Below are 21390 nucleotides of genomic sequence, written 5' to 3' on the forward strand. Positions count from 1 at the left end.
AAAAAAAAAAAAGAATTTCCGATCCCAGACAGAGCTCGGGGGGTGGCACCAACATGGTACTGTGACAGGGACGGGGGGACGGCCAGGCTCAGTGGCTTGTGGGTTCTGCCCTGAGCCATGTCAGCAAGTGCTGGTCAAGAGCGTGGACCTGGGAGCCAGGCTGCGAGGGGTCCAATCCTGATTTTGCTACTTACTAGCGCACGACCTTGGCAAATTACTTAAGCACCCCCGTGCCCCAGTTTCCCGGTATGTAAAGTGGGCTAATCAGATGGTTAACTGAGTTAAGCCATGCAGAACAGAGGATGGTGCCCAGCGAGAGTCCTCTGCAGGGGCCGGTGAGTGTCATGGTTTCCTCCTCCCCCGCCTTCTCCATCCATTTGCTGTGAGCTTGAATTAGGTCGCTGTCATAGCTTGCTTACATTACAGCTTCCCAAAGACTCTGATCACGCATAGACTCCTGAGAAGCACCCTCTGCTTTTGAGATGAAGCTGTCTTTTTATGTGGGCATGCAGGGCCCCGCGGGGTCTCTGCGCGTCCTCCCCAGCTCGCCACTGCTGCCCGTCCCTCTGCTCAGCATCTCTCAGCCACTAAGCCACTCTGCATTCTCACCACTGTGCAATGGTCATGTCTCAGCGGGTGCACCACCGGGACGGGGGCAGGCCTCTCCCTCACATCCCCAGCACACAACTCCTGAGGCTAAGAGACAGGCTGCCTTGCCTGCCCACCTCCTCCGCGCCCGCCACTGTCCTCCCAGCACCTGGCGCCTGGCTGACAGTCCAAGCCCCCCTCGCTGGTCCCCGCATGCCCTTCATAGCAGCCTGTGGGACCGTGGTCCTCCACGCACCCAGCTCTCTCCTGCTCTGACCACTCTTTCCCTGTAGCACAGCACTCTAGCTCTGTATGGATCTGTTTCCCTCACGTCTGTAAATTGGGGAGAAAAGAAATTTTGTCTTATTTATGTATCTATTGCACATGATTCCTAACGCTGGCAGATAAATGCCCAAGTAATCGTTAAGTGAAATATTTAAAAGTTGATATTTTGATACTTTTGATTTTTTTTTTTAGAGCGAGATCGAGAGAAAGAGAGAGAGGCAGAGAGAGCACAAATGGGGGTGGGGGGCAGAGGGAGAGGGAGCAGCAGACTCCCACACTGAGCAGGGAGCCCGACATGGGGCTCAATCCCAGGACCCTGGGACCATGACCTGAGCCGAAGGCAGACGGTTAACCATCTGAGCCACCCAGGCGCCCCGATCCTTTGATATTTTATTTTTTATTATTATTTTTTAAAGATTTTATTTATTTATTTGACAGAGAGAGAGACAGCGAGAGCAGGAACACAAGCAGGGGGAGCGGGAGAGGGAGAAGCAGACTCCCCGCCGAGCCGGGAGCCCAATGCGGGGCTCGATCCCAGGACCCCGGGATCATGACCTGAGCCGAAGGCAGACGCTTAACCATCTGAGCCACCGAGGCGCCCCGATACTTTGATATTTTAATACCACAGTACCTTCTGGCTTTTTGATGACACACTGCAAAGTGATCATTTAGACTGATTAAATTTAACTGTAATCTTTTGTGGAACATTTAAGAATAAATTAAAAAAATAATCCAAATAACTGAAATGGCTGGTAACGGGATCGGCTGTTTGGCTCTGTCACTGATCTAATCTTGTTGCCTGGGAGTTTACGGAGCAGCGTGCTTTATGGGGGAATCAGCTCAGGTGAGTCCTCCTTCCTGAGGATGGAGGCAAGAGGCCAGTGGTGAATCAGCACCCTTGGGCTGTACGGTTAGTGGGGTGGGAGGTGCGCCTTGAACCTCACCTTGATGAGTCCTGACCTGCAGCACAGAAGGAGCCGGCCTGGGTGGTGAAGGCCACAGCCCAGATGGGACCAGGACGTGGTGCACAGAAGTGGGGGTCTCCTTGCCACCCAGCCTGGTTAGACTAATGGACTGTAGCTCCTTTGCTACTTCCTTGACCGGTGGGATTTTCCTCCTCTCACACCCCTGCTTGTCTATTTTATGACCACAGTATAGTGTGTCAACATGGGTTTCAAGACGGGGCACCCAGAACTGAACCCAGGAGGCCCGGACTGTGCTGGCTACATCCGGCTGGAATGATCCCCTTCTTGCCCCTCACTTGGACGGGATAACCTACAAATGGCTCAGCCCGTCTTGTCTCCCTCCCCTCTTAGCTGCTCACAAGCACTGATCGTTCTGACAAATGTGTGGCCAATGAAGACACCCGGGGCTTCTTCAAATGAACTGAGACCAAACTAAGTAATCCCGTATGCTGAAAAAAATAAATCCTTTGAAGTGACTTTTTAAGTTAGTCCTCATTAAACTGTATCCCCTAGATTGACTTAAACTCAGTTTGGGGCATATACAGTTGTGGTCAGAGGATGAGGCTGCAGAACGTGTCTTGCTCAGAGCCTCTCCCTCCTCCTTGTATCTGTTTTCAAACCTCTCTAGCGCCTGACCTCGAGGATCCTCAACTTCTGTCAATTACCTGAAAACTCAATTCTGTGAGACCTTAATCTGGGTTCGGTGATAAGCGAGCTCTTTTTCCCAAAGGTTTGGGACAATGTCAGATTAGTCACAGTCTAGAGAGCTTTATTTATTGCAGGGCCTCGTAATAACGTGCACCGTGATGGATGCTCTAAGGGGAACAATCTGGCACAAAAGCAATGTTTTCCACGTGACAGGCTGATAAGATGATAGGATCTTTCAGATTAGAACATTTTATGACATTATGGCGCCATCTGATACAGTTTGGGACTTACTAGCTGGCTTATGTAGCCAGAAAAGAGTGGATACACTTTCTGAGGCAACCAAGTCCCAGCAAGTGTGAGCCACCCAGGGCCTCCTGAGCCAGGAGCTTAGGAAGCAAGGATCTTTCTGACTGGGGAGGAGGTGGTGTCTCCACCAGCTCCTGAGGCCGGAGAACAGAATCCATTTCCACCACACTCGAGGAGGCTCTTCTGCTCTCCGGCCCATCCTGACTTCCTCCCTAGCCTACTCGCTTTTCTTTTCTTTTCCTTTTGCCCAGGTGATAGAATTTGTCCTCTTAGCAGTTTAGCCAGGACAACAAGCTTGCATAACAGTGGCCGGCTCTCCATCAGTATTTAGAAAACTTCCCAAAAGAGTCCATGCCTTTGTGAATCAAGGCAGGACATTTATAAGTCAATAAATCCCACTTAGAAAATGCCAGGAGTTCAGTTTCTGGTCAGCCACGAAGCGTTTCTGGGTAGTTTCACTTCCAACTTCTACAAAGAAAACTGCTTAATACTTAGATAAAAAGTCACTAACCCAAGAGCAAATTTCTCTCTTCGTAACGGAGGAAATCATTTCTTTCCTTTCCCTCCAGGGACAGGCACTCCATCACTGCAGCTATTCAAATACAGTGGGAAAGGGTTTCTCTTCTGAATCAAAAAGGAAATCTATCCCAGAGAGCTAACAACCACAATCTGGAAGGGCTTCAATGTGAAGTAAAGCGAAACAAAGTACAAGAGGCACAAGAGTGGATTTCAGTAACAGGTAAAATAAATTCCCATCTTTGTAGACGCCAGGGCTCGGGCAGATTGAAATGTAAGGTTGCAAAGGAGAGAGAGAGGAGAAAAGCTCAAGAACGAGAGAAGATCTGGAAACAGGAGATGCTGCTCTAAGAAACGGACGCTGATAAAGACAAGGCTTCAGCTTAGATTTTAGTCATTGATCCAACCTAATTTAGCCAAAACAGGGGCAAAGAAATGGACAAAGGGAACACTTAGCGAGCACTGCGTGCCTGTGGGACCGCTGGTAGGTGCTTCCAGGAGCTAACTTGGTGTCATCCTCACTACCCAAAAAACCCTAAGCAACTTGCCTGAGGTCACGTGGTTAATAAATGCCAGAAGTGAGACTGGAATCTACAGTCCTCTGGAACTTTAAGCACAGATCTGTGCTGGACACAACTTGCTGAGGCTATGTGCCCCATCGCCAAGAAGGGTCACTTTTGTGGAGCTGTGGCCTGACGTGAGATGATGAGAGAAGAAATGCTAACTATCCTGACACCCTCTGGTGAACCGGGCCTAATGAATCAAGCAGAAGTTTGGCCACAGGTGTGCAGAGCTCTCGTGGCCTGCCCAGGGTGGGGATGGCCAAGACACCATTCTTACAGAGCTCACCGTCCACTTGGGGTCATTGGGCACAAACTCAAGTGGACCGGTAAATAAGCCAGATCTTCCCAGGTAGCAATATGTGCTAAAAAGAAAATAAAGCAGGGGCGCCTGGGTGGCTCATTCGTTAAGCGTCTCCCTTCGGCTCAGGTCATGATCTCAGGGTCCTGGGATCGAGCCCCACATCGGGCTCCCTGCTCAGTGGGGAGTCTGCTTCTCCCTCTGCTTCTCCCTCCCACTTGTGTTCTCGCTCACTCTGCTCTCTCTCTCTCTCAAATAAAAAAAAAAAAAGAAAGAAAGAAAGAAAAGAAAAGAAAGCAAACAAAGCAAGGTAACTTTGTATGGAGGGCCATATTCTCAGTTTCTTGCCATAGATAATTGGGAAAGAAAGCTAAGGAAGAATTTCGGGGCTCAGGAGTCCGTGTATGAGTACTCCTCAGGAGTAATTCTATATTCAGTAAAACCTGCTTGGGGCTAACCACCACCTCCCCCAGATCACCCACTGTTCTGCACTGAACAGGGCCCCCAAGTTTCATGTCCACCAGGAACCTCAGAAAGTGACCTTGTTTGGACACAGGGTGTTGCAGACGCAATCAGGTGAAGATCTTGGATGAAAGCATCCTGGATTTAGGGGTGACTGGTGTCTTTTAAGAGAAAGGAAAAGGAGATTTAGACTCAGAAACAGGGAACAAGGCTGTGCGAAGACCAAGGTAGCAATGGGGGGGATCATGAGCTCGGGGACACCTGGAACCACCAGAAAAGAAAAGGCAAGGACGGACTCGCCTCTGGCACCTTCGGAGGGGGTGGCCCAGCCGGCACCTTGATTTTGGACTGACCTCCAGGACTGTGAGCAGATAACTCTCTGTTGTGGTCAGCCACCATGAATTTGTGGTAATTCGTGGCAGCCTTAGGAGACCAATCCAGTCACACACAGAAGTAATAAGCGTTTTCATAAAATCACTGCATGGGAGGCCCACACCCCTCTTCCGGGATCACTATCTAGTTCCAACGAAGAAGTCCTCTGTTCTGTGACCAGGTTATGGGTGCGAGAAGGCCAAGCACACCAGGTGGCCGGCAGTGGTCAGACGAGGTGCCGGGAGCCTCCGGGGGCTGCCGCTGAGAAATCGACACCAGACGGCACCGGAATAAACCGACTACGACTGCAGCCAGGGGAGGCACGGGCAGTCAGGGCCCAGACAAGGCCTCATGGAAGCCAGGCTTTCTGGCTCCGTGGCCTTGGCACACCCCTCCGCACCCTGCTCCGTGGAGGGAGCCAACGGGCAATGATACACACGCTCAGAAAGGGACCTGCCCACAAATGCCCTAAATTCAACTGAGTAAAACAGTGCCGGGAGAAAATATAGAATTTAGCCATTTGGGGTGCAAGTAACTGGTGCAGTGCTGGGATCAAGAGGGAGAAGTTTGGGATTAAAGTAAAAAGTCCTTCGGAGGCCATGTGAATAGCTCAGTACCCAGCACATGGCTCTGCGGCTATCCTTAGAACGCAGGTGGGGCCACCTGTCCCCTGGCTGCATTCTCCGCCATCCCGTGCTCCGGAATGAGCCTGTTAACGGGGGAGGCGGGGCCCGTGAGGAACCCCAGCAAAGCACAAAAGCATCTGTTCACCTGCTAGTGCCCCTCCAACCTGCACAGCACCTGCCCTGTCTCCACAACCCCCCTGTCCTCTGGGTCTGCCCAGCCCAGCCTCAACCTCCTTGCTTGCCTTGTTAGCAAGTCCTGATGGGGTAGAAGCCACAGTTCCTCCTCTACTACAGATTACCCTAAGAGTCAACCAAAAGAACACCCGAGAAAGAACACTAGCATCAAACCATACTGAGCACCTAATAAAGCGAACATTGTTTAAATGTAGCTGAATAATTAGATTTTCACCATGCATGGGGACAGGCCCTGATTGGATGCAAAAGGTAATCCATTTGATTGAGTCCAAAACAAAATGCATGTGGTACGTACCCTCTTGGCAAATTTAGTTATCCCAGGATGGGGAACCCAATTGTTGCTTTTCCGGTTGTCTTTATTTTTCCCCCTTGCTGCTTTTTAAAGATTTTATTTATTTGACAGAGAGAGAGGGAACACAAGTGGGGGGCAGTGGGAGAGGGAGAAGCAGGCTTCCCACGGAGCAGGGAGCCCGATGCGGGGCTCGATCCCAGGACCCCGGGATCATGACCTGAGCCGAAGGCAGACATTTAACCGACTGAGCCACCCGGGTGCCCCTCCTGTTGCTGCTTTTCTTTGCAGCTTTCGTTAGTCACACAGGAAGTGCGGTGGGGGGGGCAGGCGGGGGGACAGTGAGCTAAGGTAGCTTCACCTGCTGTTTAGTGGGCGTATCTGCCCTACTCTCAGAGCTGCTATGTGCACACTCCTCCAGGCAGGTCCCCTCTCGATTTACCTTTGCAATCTGCACACACCAGTTGAGCAGGTACTGGGAGCCAATGTTGTCCTTGTGCTCGCGGACATAGTCCAGGAGGCAGCCAAAGGGCATGAGCTGTGTGATAAGCTGGACCGTGGAGGTCAGGCAGATGCCCAGGAGGCGGCACACATGAGGATTGTCCACGCTGGCCATCACGTAGGCTTCCTGCATGGACAAGGGAAAAGCGTTAGAAGGGCTCCGCACCACGGCTAAAGGGACAGACCCCTTTCCAGGTTTAAAAAAAAAAAAAAGCAAAGCACAAACGTGATTTTGCGTTCCAAAATGTGTACACATACAGGACAGGGTAGCCCATGTCCACATTCAGTGGACATTTATGTGGGGCCTATTACATACATATTAGATTGTGAATTGACTGTCATTTTGTGGAAAACAGCATCCTCTGAGCGCAACGCAAGGAGTTTCCCAGCGGCAACACACTGAATGAAAATGGACCCGATGTCTCTGGGTTTGAGCGCTGCTGCTGATGCCTTTGCTGGGAAGCTCTCTGTCCGGAGGCTAAATAAAGCTGCCGCAGTTTAAAATGTCGTCAGGGCCTGCAGAAATCCATGCCTGGGTCCCTAAGGCTTGATAGCGACTTTCCCGCCAAATCCACACACAGACACACACACACACACACACACACACACACACGCAGAGGTACGGCAGGGAAAGGTCCCCACGGAAGCCATCGATTCTCACCAGGCTGGAGACGCCCCTCCAGTGGGCCTGTTTCAGGCTTTGAACTGGAGAGCGGGCATCACATTACAGGGACCCCAGACTCTGCTGGCTGCTCAGGATTCATTTCTTTTTTTTTTTTAAATGTTTTATTTATTCATGAGAGTCAGAGAGAGAGATAGAGAGAGGCAGCGGCAGAGGGAGAAGCAGGCTCCCCGCTGAGCAGGGAGCCCGATGCGGGACTCAATCCCAGGACCCTGGGATCGTGACCTGAGCCAAAGGCAGAGGCTTAACCATCTGAGCCACCCAGGCGCCCCTCAGGATTCATTTCTGAACAGAGGTGGTCTGTGTTGCCATCGGCCTCAGTCTTGAGCTCAGAAACCATGCTGCTCGTGGACACAGATCCAAGACTATAGACTATTGTAACCCTTCTCCTATTCTTGGGCAGAGGAAGTGAGTTTATTTACATGTGTGCACACAACGGGGGCCCTCTCTTAAATCCGACCGAGAATTAGGGAATCCTCACTTTCCTCCCATAAATTCTGTCTCCCTTTCAAACACAAAAGGTGGTGACCTTTAATTCAGTTGTGAAAAGGACTACATGGCCTGCAAGAGAGAGCTCTGAGGTTCCTTTTTATATTTATATATATATATATATATTTTTTAAGATTTTATTTATTTGCGAGAGAGAATGAGAGACAGAGAGCATGAGAGGGAGGAGGGTCAGAGGGAGAAGCAGACTCCCTGCTGAGCAGGGAGCCCGATGTGGGACTCGATCCCGGGACTCCAGGATCATGACCTGAGCCGAAGGCAGTCGCCCAACCAACTGAGCCACCCAGGCGCCCCATATTTATATATTTATATTTATATAATATATTTTATATTTCCAGCACTCCTGTGGGTGGAAGGTAGATTCAGGCATTGGAGGGGTGGGGGTGGGGCGGGGGTGGGGGAGACTTGGGATGAGAACACTGGAGGAGCTGGAGGTGACCGAGGAAACAGAGTGGGGCTGGGGATGGAGGGCACATACACAGATTCCTGAACACAAACTGGATTGCACCTTGTTTCTTGCCTTAAGCCATCCTCTGGCCTCACAGTTCATGGGCAGCCCCACGCCTAGCACATCAGCCCCTCCTCCAGAAACCCCCCTTCCTCGTCCTCCTGGCTCTCAGCTCTCTTAACCCTGCCTCAGGCCCTGGGCCACAAGAGGGCCTTTGCCTGGAATGCCCTCCCACCTCCTCTTTCCTCGTCTGACTCCTCCTCCGAGGGGCCTTCCCGAATCCCCAGTCTTAAACTCTCCAGGCATCTTGCAGTTTTCTTCCTTGGGGGAGCCGGCTCTTCCCTGCCTGGGAACTTGCTAGAGATGCAAATTTTTGGGCCCTACCCAGGCCTTCTGTGCGAGATGCAAGGAGGTGGGGCCCAGCAATCTGTTTGAACAAACCCTCCAGGGGCTTCTGAGGGCTTTGGAGCACTCATTACATAATCTGCACTTAAATACTTGTGTGATTTTTGTAAAATGTCCTTCCTCCCCACCGTGCTCTTTGAGGAAAGGACTGCATTCTCAGCTCCTAGCTTTTGCCCAGTGCTTTTTAGCGCTGTATTTTGCTGGTAAACACTGCTTATTTATTGCCTTGATATCCCCTACATGTTCTTGCTGCCTCGGCAAGTCGGGTTAATACTTGGGTGCGGTGCAAGGACCTACGTCAACTCTTTGGTCTTTGCAGTGGTACCGAACACATATTTAGGCAGGTAACTGCCCCAAAATGTCAGGATTGAACTACACTGCAATCATACAAGGCCAGAAATTTAAAACAAATCACAGACCATGCACTTCCGTTAACAACAAAAATTCCTACAGCTTTTAATATTCGCTGCAGAACGTTTGTGTGGGTGCTTTCCTGAGTGGTTAGGCCCTCTCCTTGCAAGCAGAGCTGGCCTTTCTTTTCTTCTGTATTGTAAACATCGTATCACAATATTAAAGAGCAGAGTAGACATTTGATACTTATGGACCTGCAAACATCCCTTAAAACTTGAGAAGGGCTGTTGATAAAAAGTTAGAATTGGAAAGCCCCGCACGTGCATTACTCATCTGAAAAGGAAACTGAGGCCCGGGGACGCGAACGGCTAACCAGGGACACTCTGTGTCAGAGCTGGGCCCACATATGGGTCTCCTCACAAGGGCGACACCCTCTGCAAGCCCCCTCGTCACCCCCACATGCTGTTCCCTGCGGTCCCCTGTGATGCCCTGCTGAGTGCTCTGGTGAACGGGCTACCAGAAAGCTCCAGACCTCGTTACACACACAGCACATATATAAATGTTTGCATTCTTTTTCCACTGCCTGCCCTAAATTTAAACTGGAAAGGCTATGGAAAAATTAATAGGCCATGTGATTGCCAGAAATGCACAAATCACGTCTCTCCCCCAAGTCTGGGAAACTGTACAACCATAACACCAAAGAAATCCTCTGGCCGTTCCTATTTTCTCAAGATCTGGTTGAGATTTGGAAACATATTGTATTCATTTTAGAGGGGAGAAAAATCTGCAAACCAGAGCAAATCTGAGCAGCCCATCTGTTGCGGGGCCGTGAGGAGCTGACCTGGACCCCGGGATCGGGGAACAGAGCACCGGGCGTGGTTGGGCCACACAGAGCCTGGAGCTCTGCCAGATCCCCGATCCTATTAAAATCTGATAGAGCAACAGAACTAGGTCATCACTTCCGCCCCACCCCCAAGGACAATGGAGACGCTGTTTGGTCGGGTGTCCTGTTTGGTGAGCGCAGAAGTTAAAGTGAGCTTTGTTCTTAGCTGTTTATCTTAGGATTTCAAAGGTGTATTGTGGCCTGCAGCAAGAATGCTTGGTATTCCACAGCAATCTCGGAGGGGGACGCTGCGGCCAGGCGCCCATGTTCAGAGACCTCAAGGCTGATGTCTGAGTCACGTGGGACCGGGTCTCTGAGGCTCCGTGACCTTGAAAGTCTGTTGTTTTGTCCCAATTGCCAAAATGATCTTTGGTGCCTGACTTCTTGCTTGTCTCCCTCATCTGTGAACTGTTTTAGGTTAAGAATTGGGGGAAAGGATTCTACTAGATTTTCAACTCCTTCAGGAAAGGCATATGCTTATTAGCCTTCAGAATGAAGAGTAGGTGCCCCCACATTTTTGAAACTGTATCAGTTAACTACGCCACAGTCAGCAGCTTCTGATCCCCACGGGGGAATCAGAGTGTCAAGTCCTGGGTGAGTGGGCCCATTTACAAGTGAGCGTGAGCATTTCAAAGGACACGTGCAGCCCGATGGGCGGTCCTGTCACAGAATTTACTTGCTCCTTAGCTCACTGTTGACACTGGCCTTGGACGTGATGTGATGGGCACTGGGTGCTATACGCAAGTGACGAATTACTGAACACTGCATCTGAAACGAATGATGTCGACTAATTGAATTTAAATAAAAAATTAAAAGAGAAAAAAAAAGAAAGCGGCTTTGGAATCACTGGCTTTTGCTTCCTAAATTTGGCAGACTGTCCCTGCTCCTTTCCTACAGGGGCTCCCCATCACCCAGGCATCACCCCACACCCATGGGATTGCTGAGTTCTGGGCAGACTGAGCTTCAGGAAAAGCAGATGACAAGCCCTCTAGTTTGTCACCGAGGAGCTGTGACACGAGAGAAGACAAGAGTTGAGCAGAAACCAGAATCAAAGGCAGGAATAAAATAACGGAGGGAGAAAAGGGGCAATATACCAGACTGTGGTCTGGTATATAAGAAAGTCAAGAGAGAAGATCCTAAGAGTTCTCATGGCAGGGAGACACTTTTTTTCTTCTTTTGCTTTTTCTTTTTATCGTATCTACAGGCGGTGAAGGACGCCAGCGAAGCTTACTGGGGTAATCACCGTGCAAGTCAAGCCGTCTTGCTGGACACATTCAGCTAACACCATGCTGTCTGCCAATTATACCCCAGGAACGCTGGGGGGAAAACGCAAAAACAAAACAAAACAAACAGAACTCCAAAAAAACGGAGGGAGAAGAGAGCAGGAGAGAGGGAGAACAAGAGGAAAACAGGGACTCACTTTTTAGACTTTTCAGTGTTTATCCTCCACCCCACAAAAGCGGGTTTCCTCCAGTTTTGGGGGCCCCGGAGGTCCTTAGCAGTGAAAACTACCTCCCTCCCAAAGCAGAGCTATTGTCTTCAAAAGCACCCTTACTCGGCGTTGTAAATATTGCTGAAATTCACACCTCAACATTGTTTTGTGAGATTTATTACAATATCTTGAATGAGAAGAATGAATTAAGGAAGCAAACTCCGCAAAAAAAAAAAAAAAAAAAAAAGCTTTTCTTTTTAACAGTATCGGTGAGAGAGCTCTAGGTTCTAGGTGAAGAGACGTCAGGCACATATTTCTGTGGTTATGCTGAGATGAGCTGATGTAATGTTAAAAGGACTCCATGCTAACTTGTAAGCCATTAAAAGGAAAGGTAATTTTGCTGGATCAGTATATCTTCAATGTGTACAATTTGCTACTGCACTTTATTAATACATTGAGGAGTGTGCCAGAGTGGGAATTTTTGCATAATAATAAGGGAATTTCCCCATAATAATAAAGAAAGGAAGCCTGCGGGAGGAATTTCAAGTCCACAGTGGTTATGCCACTGGGAAGTGCATTGTGTCTAATTTTTAAATTTAAAATTTTTACATATAAAATTAAAATTTTTTTTTTTTAATATTTTATTTGACAGAGAGAGACACAGCGAGAGAGGGAACACAAGCAGGGGGAGTGGGAGAGGGAGAAGCAGGCTTCCCGCGGAGCGGGGAGCCCGATGTGGGGCTCGAGCCCAGGACCCTGGGATCATGACCTGAGCCGAAGGCAGACGCTTAACGACTGAGCCACCCAGGCTCCCCTAAAATTTTAACAGTCTTTAAAAGGCCCGTGTTTGCCTTGCTTGGTATATATTCTGTGGGTTAGAAGCAAGAGTGGGGAATAGTTTGGCTCTTGTCCTTCTCGACTGTAAGATAACTAAATTGTCTAGATTTCTGAGGCAGCTGTTTGTTTTATTTTTTTCTCTTTGACTCTGTTTTCCTTAACCTTCTGCTAAGCCTCTCTACCTTCTCTTTCTCTGGCTCTGCTTTGGGATGAGAGCAAAAGTTTGCATCGACCCACAGCAACCCGAGGCCAACAGTGTCAACAACAAGACCCCATTTGCCCACTGGATCTTCCTGAGCATCCCCTGAAGCGGGCTCTGCCACATCCCATGGTGGCCCCTCTTTCAGCCAGCCTCTGTTTAAGAGGATGAAGCCCCCTTATTGGCTAGTGAGGATCCAGAGACGGTGAAGAAAGTTCATGGAACTGAAAGACAAGACATGAAAATAATCTTGTGGGACATTCCAAAGACACTCCATAAACTAGCAAAGGACACTGGAAATAACATACACATTATTTGGGGGGAAAGTACAGAAGATGGGCAACAGTTTAATAGAGTTTATAGAGCATCATATTGTAATCCTAGGCACCTTTAAAAAAAACCATTTCAAAGATAACTTGGTGGAGCGAAATGGACATGCATTTCAGAGGCAGAAACAGCAATGGGCTGGAATCCTATGCCAACCACGTAAGTGTGAGCAAGCTTCTTAATGCTTCCAAAGCATACTGAGCGTAACGCCCATACCACAGGCTGGTCAGGAGAGTTCACTGTGGTAGTGTGTGCAAAGAACTAGTCCTGAGACTGGCCCTTGGTGGACATCCAACGATTGTGAGTTCCTATCCTTTTGGGAGAGATAGAGAGTAGAATGGAAGACACGACTCTTCTCTATAGGAGAAAGCCTGAGGGAATTATACCAACTGCAGCCAGAAAGAAAAAAGACATGAAAAGTGAACATTTAGAATGTGGTGATGAAAAAAAGTCCAGAACAGGACAATGTGCTGCTAGACACCAGAAAATGTGCCTTCTGATGTCCAGGCCTGTGGACAATTAGAGAACAAAGGAGAAACTTACATCAAGAATTTCCTTGTTGGCTTTTGGAGATGTGGCTTCTCTTAATTCCTTGATGGCCACGGGAATTTTAACCTTCTCACCTTCCGGGATCCAGAGTCCCTGTGATGAGGAGGGAGAGAAGACATTAACTGGCACTTGTCATTTTATGCAATATGCTGACTTGTGAGACAGACGGACTTTACCAGTGACGCCGTCCCAAAGGGCGAGGGACCTTGAGCACAGCTCTGCGCCCCAAGGCCATCGGTGCTAGGAGCCGTGACTCTCCGCGGCTCTTCTGCTATCACGTTCCATGAATCAGAGTCGTTAGATGAAAAACCCTAAGGCTGTGCCAGTTATAAACCCAGGGTGGGTCATTCTGTTCAGAATTCTGAGATACTGGGTGTCAGCCTAATTGAAATCAGCCGTGATGTAACAGGATCCAGGAAAAAATGAATTAAGAGGAGCTGTTTTGACCTGGGCTTTGTTTGGATCCTGTCACACAGTGGTAGGCAGCCCTCCTTCGGACTCCGTCTCTGCCACCCACCCCTTTACAAAGTCACCGCTGCTGTCCCTGAAAACTGTGATGCCTGTGTAGGGGCCCCACAGGACCCCTTATTTGTCACCATGGTTATACAAGACTTCCTCTTGGCAACTTGGGGAAGATGCTGGAATTTCCCAAACCATGAGCAACACAAAGAGTAGATGAGGTTGATGAGCAGAAGACAGCCCAGGACTCTGGCTCTGCCCACCAACCCGCGTCCCCAGAAGTCTTGGTGCCCTGGCACCCTCACCTTGTACACCGTGCCGAACGCTCCAGAGCCCAGCACCTTGATCTTTTTGAATTCTGTTTCCTTTAAGATCCTCAAGAGAGCTTGGTTGGGAGCTTCTCCGCTGGGTGTAAGAGGCTCAACAAGCTGTGAGAGACAAGGAAGAAGAGCCACCACCTCAACGCTCAAGGCGCACGTGGAGGCGGGTGTTAGCCAGGCCCACACACGGCCACGTGTGGATGTGCTTCAGCACAAACGACCTGCCACGCTCACGTGAAAGAAGAAATGCACGCCTTCTCAAAGAACTTCACGAAAGATACGCTGACAAAGGGACTCCGGGTATGGGTATCCTTGAACAGAACAGCTCCATTTCGACAAATGCAATTTCTCTTTTCCAGTCAATTAGCTGGATTGAGAGGATTTTGGTGAGGAACATTTCGAGAGGGTTGGTCATAACGATAGCCTGCTGGGCGTCCTAACACGCAAGTGCCTTTATGCTATGAGCTGCCGTGGGTCTCTCCTCCCAGGGACCCTGGCTTCTGACACCCTGTGGGACGCAAGGATGCCGGCTCAAGTGAGTCACAAACAGAGCTCAAAGCAACAGCACTGTGTAGACAATGGGATTTTCCACAGTAACATCTCAACCACGTGCCTTCACAGGAACCAACAGACGCCTATTCACAAGCCCTTCTGTGCACATATATGCATGCATGCCACATGGCTTTGTACCCATGTTGTGACTTATTTCATTCCAGAGCTGTACCAAAATGTAGCTAGTTGTTTATAACGGGACATTCAGAGATTCTTTCTGGTTTTTCCACCATCAGACATAAAACATAATAATACAATTACATATTTAAAATACAGAATCTTGAATGCCAAGGCTTGGCAGGTGAGCCCCTGTTCCTGTCCGGGGTGCTGGGGCTAGGGACATTGGCAGGGCGTGCTGGGCCTGGGCACCCGCTCACCTCTCTTTCTTGCAGCAGCCTACGAAGCGTGCGCTTCCGGACGATGTGGCGCCGGCGCAAAAAGAGGCCCACCCCAAGGGCCACCACCACCACCAAGAGGAGGCCACCCACAATGCCAGTGGCAATGGATGGGATCTTGGGCCTGGAACGAGAGGGAGACATGGGAAAGTGAGGCTTGCTGACAGATTTCATTACGTTGGCATTTTATCATTTCTTGCATTTTTTGACACCTTGCCATCATTTAACATTATCTCAGAAAGTAGATTCCACGTGGCTTCTAAAGAGAGGAAAGAACGCAAAGAGTTTCTAGGGTAGTGTTTCCACCTTCTTGAGCATAAGAAGGCCCTCCCTCCCAGCTTTCTCACATTTTTTTAAATTGAGGTATCATCTGGACATCCCCATATGACAATTATAGTTTAATCTATTGATTAAGAAACCGCATAATTCAAAAAGTAACTCAGACTTCAATAATGCTTTTCATATGAATTTGCATTTATCCCCAGAGTATCTCCCTACATTTGAAGCCTAGAATGCCACATGCATAAGACATGCATTGTCTCCTGGCTTGCCTGGGTGAAGGCACCCTTTCCACAACGTTGAGCCTCTTCGAAGAGTCCTTGGCTTTCAAGAGGGGCCCACAGCCGTGTGGAATGCTTTATGAATAAGCTTGGGGGAGATTATAAAGTGATAGGATTTCAACACAAAAAGTATCACTGTCATAAATGAGTGATGTTACTGTGTAACAGCAAAACCACTCTACCACCCTCCTTCTTCCCACTGAGGTTGAGCCTGATTTCAGGGACAACAAAAACTCAAAACGAAGGTTCTGAGGTTCACTGGGGAAAGAACCATCTGAATTCGTGGATTCTGAATTTAGACTCTTTATACAATTATTATTCTCAAGTATCTATTCCATTTGAGCTTCTGGCAAACTTCATATTTTCAGGAAGAAATGTTGAAGAATTATCAAAGATTAATTAGTATCATTAGCACATAAATATCCCAACATTCTTACAAATTTCTGGTAAGTGGGTCAAAGGTGCTCCAACGACAATGATATCTACAACACTTTCTCCTGAGTGAGTGCAAAAGTCGTCTCCTGCATTGTGCCATCCCCCCAATTAACGCAGTTTGCATTAGTGAGTTTTTACTATCTTGAAAGGAACACTAGAACGATATAAAGAGTAATTTATTACAGAGTATGTGTCCCACGGGGAGCTGGAATAAGGGTAAGTGAATAAAAAGAGAAAAAAAATAAAAAGATAAATATAACAAAGAATGGTCATTGACTAGTTTCAAGGTGGGGCTTTGATGGAAAACCTCATTATGAAGGTACAGATAGGACAAATTTTGCTGATATAGGCTCAGCAAAGAGGAAGGGATGCAAGGAAATCTTTATCTCTGAGAAATCTTACTCGTCTTTCACGTTTCACTTGATAGTAGGTAGGATTAATTCTCATGGCTAATGCTGGGGCAGAAGAGTCAGCTGACATGGAGGGCAGGCAGGTTGTTGAAGAAGGGACTGTGTAGACATTACTCGAAATGGAAGAGGTGCCTGGAAGTCTGGTTCGTGTTGGGTATGTCGGGAATGGCAAAGAAGTGCCTTGTGCGTAATTCCGATTCCTTGCCAGACTCTTTCCTGATGAGTCTGACCAGGAATTCCCAATTCTGCTTTTCTTAGTGCAGCATTTCAAGTAATGATGGCAAATTAATCAGAATTGAAACGCTGAAGGAAGTCATTGTTTCGAAAAGGTCGGTCAGGGGAGAAAATCCCCCCAAGCTGGAGCTCTGTCCTCAAACGTGAGGGTCTGAGATAGGGTCCACTGGGTCAGCAAGGATGAAAAGAAGAGAAGCTAGGAGAAGGATCCAGCAAACCTGGTGTAACCAAAGATGTCAGAGACAGGCTCCGTGTAAAGAGAAGCACTGGGCACTGAGTGCTGGGGCCACACGGAGCAGGTCCCAGTGCTCACACCCTGCGTCCCCTCCCCTGAAGCACACCAACGAAGCAGGCAGGGGAGAGGTGGGTGCATTCAGCAGGGTGGTCTCTGCTAGGGATGCTGTGCTGGCCCAGAGAAGACGCTGTCGATGTAGAGGGCGATCAGAAATGCGGGAGACTGCTATCTCTGCCCTTAGGTGTTTGGTCATCTCTGAGAGGGTCCACTGGACACAGTCATCATCACACTTACCCGTTTCTTGCACAGCCTTCAAGACCTGGCCCAGCACAACTGTAGGAATTGAGAAGAAAAACACACATTTTAATCGCTCCACTTCTTCAGTATTTTGTCTGAGTTTTTTTTTAAAGATTTTCTTTGCTTATTTGAGAGAGAGAGTGTGTAGAGCGAGCGAGAGAGAGAACGAGAGCATGAGCAGTGGGGAACAGCAGAAGGAGAGGGAGAAGCATGCGGGGCTCGATCCCAGCACCCTGGGATCATGAACCGAGCCTAAGGCAGACGCTGAACCGACTGAGCCACCCGGGTGCCCCTTGGAGAGTTTTTATTAAGTCATAAGGCAACATGTTTAAATCACCCTCACATCATTAAAATCACCATGAATCCCAATTTTGCGGCAGTGGTTAATCATTTACTTACTTTGCATGTATTCATTTGCTCATTCTCTCAGCAAGTACCTTTGCGTACGTACTCTGGGATGGGAGTTGTACTAGCATTGAGCAAAGCAGACAGTTTCTGGCTTCTGCCACTGAAATGCCTTCACATACACTTTGTGATATATTTATAGGTGTAGCTGCCTCACGTCTCGCTCTAGGATGTCAGTTTGGGCAGGGGAGTAGAGGGCCCAAGACCAGAGCCATACTGATTAAGGAGCAGGCGGGGAGGAACAGATGAGGGAAGACAAGTCTCCGTGGCCGGGAAATGGCAGTGATGATTTCAGACCCAGAACGCCAGAAGAAATAGCAGGAGTCGGCTTCAGCCCCTCCCACACGACTGAATCGAGTTACACGCAGGACAGACAGCACTGGTCTTCAGTGACTCCTGAGCCGCTGGGTTCCCATTCTAGTGGGGGAGGCCACCATCCCCTACTTTGATTACAGGACGATGTAAAAAGGCAGAATACACTGGCTGGGAGGAATAGCAGCATTTGCCAATACAAACACCAGTAGGAAAGCAACATATCCTAATTCAACGGAAAAGACAACTCATGCTGTTGCGCATGGACGGACCTACAGAGCATTATGCTAACTGAAATGAGTCGGACGGAAGGACAAACACCATAAGGTTTAACCTATATATAGGATCTAAGAAAACAAAACAAATGAACAAACAAACAACAGAAATAGACTCATAAATACAGAGAACAAACCTGTGGTTACCGCCGGGAAGGGGGTGAGGGGGCTGGACAAAATGGGTGAAGGGGTTAAGAGGTACAAACTTCCAGTTGTAACAGAAGTAAGTCATGGGGATAAGGAGCACAGCGTAGAAAATATAGTCCAGGGCGCCTGGGTGGCTCAGTTGGTTAAGCGACTGCCTTCGGCTCAGGTCATGATCATGGAGTCCCGGGATCGAGTCCCGCATCGGGCTCCCTGCTCGGCGGGGAGTCTGCTTCTCCCTCTGACCCTCCCCCTTCTCATGTGCTTGCTCTCTCTCATTCTCTCTCTCTCAAATAAATAAAATCTTTAAAAAAAAAATTAAAAAAAAAAAAAAGAAAATATAGTCCATAATGTAATAATTCTGACTATACTTTCTGTGATGAGCACTGCATAATGTATATAGTATTGTCAAATCACTAAAACGAATATAACATTGTGTGTCAGCTCTATTTCAGTTTGAAAAAGGAGGTGGGGGAGACTACCGTTTCACGGCCTGGGAAAAGATGAAGGACTACATTTCAAATTCGTGAACAGGATGGGGGCGCCTTCGAGCACCCCGTTTCCGATCTCGGTCAAGGGCTGGGATCTGTACACTTCTCTCAGAGGGGAGGGTCTGTTCCGTCCCCATTTCCATGCTGTCCTGCTCCTTTCCCCCTAGTGCCTTTGGGCCTTCCTCCCTACATCACACACACACACACACACACACACACACAGGCTTTTTCAGGCCGTGGGATGCATGGGAGACCTCGCTATTTCACTCTATAATCTCCTAGGAAAACCAGAAGTCAAAGACAAAAGGCATCACTGATGAATGACCACTGATAAACTCCCACCTTCCTCAAAATATCTCTGCTCACTCGCTTGTTCTCCCCCACAATGCCCGGCAGTCCCCGGATGGGGACACTATGCAAAGTGAGTGCAAATCGAAATTGTAAATTTGGGGGCCACATGCAGGGATTTTTGCAGCCTCTGGAGCTGCAGCGAAGCTGCAGGGGTTACTAGGCCAGGAAGCTACAGACATGCGAGTAGCTCAGAGGGAAAGAAAGGCCGCTTTACATCTGAAGACGTGCCTGACAAGGACAGTGACAGGCCAGGTGCTGGAAGAGAGTCGACTCGGGTAGCGAGATGAAGAGGTCCTTGGCAAAGCCGGTTTGCAGAAATGACTGCTGAATACGAAGTCAAAGAAGCCAACTCATACTCTCCTTCAAGTGCATCAGAAAAACCACTCCCTGTCCTCCACTCGATTCACTCTTTTTTGGTTACGTATAATTAAAACAGGACACATTTCGACCTGACCTTCACCAGAGGCCGAGCTTTGGCTCACCCGTAGGTACAGTTGGAATGGCACAGATGGCAGGCGAGGTTGGCATCGGCAAACTTCCAGACCAGGGTATTGTTCTCTCCCATGACGCCAGCCGGGCAGGTCTTGACGCAGTGAGGGCCGTCGATGTAGTGAGCACACTTCACACAGCTGTCTGGGCCCTGCCAGGACAGAGGAAGACCTTCATGCACGTTTCTTTCTCTTGCAGAACTTACTTACCGTGAAAACAGCCAATAATGATAGAAGTGCCTCAAGTAGAAAAACAACAAGCTTGTCTGGGATTGCCGTCGCTTGACAGGACCGCGGTGAACAGCTTCCTGTAAAGTCTTCCCGACTTTAAAGGCGTTTAGGATGTAACAATACTAAGCACTTCGTTACATTTTACTTAACAGATTACGGGCATCCTTCTCTGTCAAAACAATCTAATGGATCTATGAGTACATTTACACCTTTATTGCTCAGATGGACCTTCTTGCATAACACGCTTGAGCTTCAAGGAAGGCTCTGTGGGAAGCCAGACTTGCCGAGGCCAATTTAAGAAAGCCTACATCTGTGTTTCTCTAGGGACAATAAGGTGGCTGCACAATTAACTGTGTACCGTGCTACCTCTAACTGTTTGTCAAACTCAGAGGGTCCTCGAAAAACGCAGAAATGACAGCATAGGGACTGCTCGGGTGGTATTCGCACACTTCACAAAGGGACTGAAATAAAACGGGTAGGGAGGGATGTGTCTGCTGGTGAACTTCTCTGAGGTCTCCGTTTTGTCCAAAGACTGAGTGTTCTCAGAACCAGAACAATCAGATGACTGAGTCAGTATCAGCAGCTGATTTATATCAATGATGAAAATTTACCAACACCATGTGAACTTATAGACCAATGGTTTACTCTGTAACTTGCCACGTTGACAGCCTATAAACTTCAAAAACACAGCCTTCTGCCCAATTCAGAGAGAACCTCTGAAAAATGATTTCAATTAGCAGATTTAGGTATGGCTGTTGAAGCTCAAGTCCACACAGATGTCCTTATAAATAATATTGAGAATGAACAACATTAGGACACTGGTGTGAGGGGGACCTGAATTCTCACTTATGCTCTTTAAAACATCACGCAGACAGAAAACTGAACTTCAAAAAGTTTTGCTAGGTGTGTCTTTAAAAATGCTTTGAATAGCTGTGAACTAATGTTCAATAAGAATTTGATGATGTTTGATTAAAAGGATGAAGCAACGACAACAGATGTCAGAAACAGTGAAAACTGGCTGACCATGTACCCAGTCTACCATAGGCCTCCCTTTGGTGAAAGAGTAGATGTTATTAAACGTGTTGGGGGGTGTTGGACAGAAAGGGTGAGTGCTCTTTCAAGGTGGGTTGCGTGATGACGTCAGCTCAACCACAGCCTCTTAGATGCAGCTGTGGGGTCCCAAGGCCCCTTGTCTGGGCTGGGATGGCCGCCTTTGGTGGCTGCAGTGAGGTTGGCTCATCACCGTGGTTCTGCTGCTGGGAAGCCTTCTCCCAGGATGTCTGAGTGAATACTATCAAATGTGCTCCTCACCCGTCCTGTGCAGGTGATATTCATGGCCTGGGGCAGGCATTCTGGATGGCACTGTATGCACTGGGAATTCTCCACAAACTCCCTTGGCTCCCTGAGAGAAGAAAGGAAACTGATCAGTACCATCTCTAGCGATCCTGCTTCAAAACGCTGGGGGTTACAACCGTCTGAGTTAATTTGTCTAAAACTTCAGGTGACGCAAATGCCCTTTCTCAGCAAAGCAAAAAAAAAAAAAAAAAGGTCAACATGTAACC

General features: G+C 48.5%; 1 protein-coding gene across 1 annotated transcript in view; it reads right to left on the reverse strand.

Moving 5' to 3' along the window:
* Nucleotides 1-21390, reverse strand: part of EGFR (epidermal growth factor receptor) — a 186595-nt gene that overhangs the window by 15687 nt on the left and 149518 nt on the right. Inside the window, exons 14-20 of the mRNA XM_081800788.1 lie at nt 21140-21230; nt 19592-19749; nt 17129-17167; nt 14943-15084; nt 13999-14121; nt 13229-13327; nt 6556-6741 (exon numbers count right to left, since the gene is read on the reverse strand). Of these exons, the coding sequence (XP_081656914.1) occupies nt 6556-6741; nt 13229-13327; nt 13999-14121; nt 14943-15084; nt 17129-17167; nt 19592-19749; nt 21140-21230 (838 nt within the window). The remainder of the gene's footprint in view (nt 1-6555; nt 6742-13228; nt 13328-13998; nt 14122-14942; nt 15085-17128; nt 17168-19591; nt 19750-21139; nt 21231-21390) is intronic.

The sequence above is a fragment of the Leptonychotes weddellii genome, chromosome 12, assembly GCF_054177405.1.
Source record: "Leptonychotes weddellii isolate Sample4059 chromosome 12, ASM5417740v2, whole genome shotgun sequence".
In the NCBI taxonomy this organism is placed as follows: Eukaryota; Metazoa; Chordata; class Mammalia; order Carnivora; family Phocidae; genus Leptonychotes; species Leptonychotes weddellii.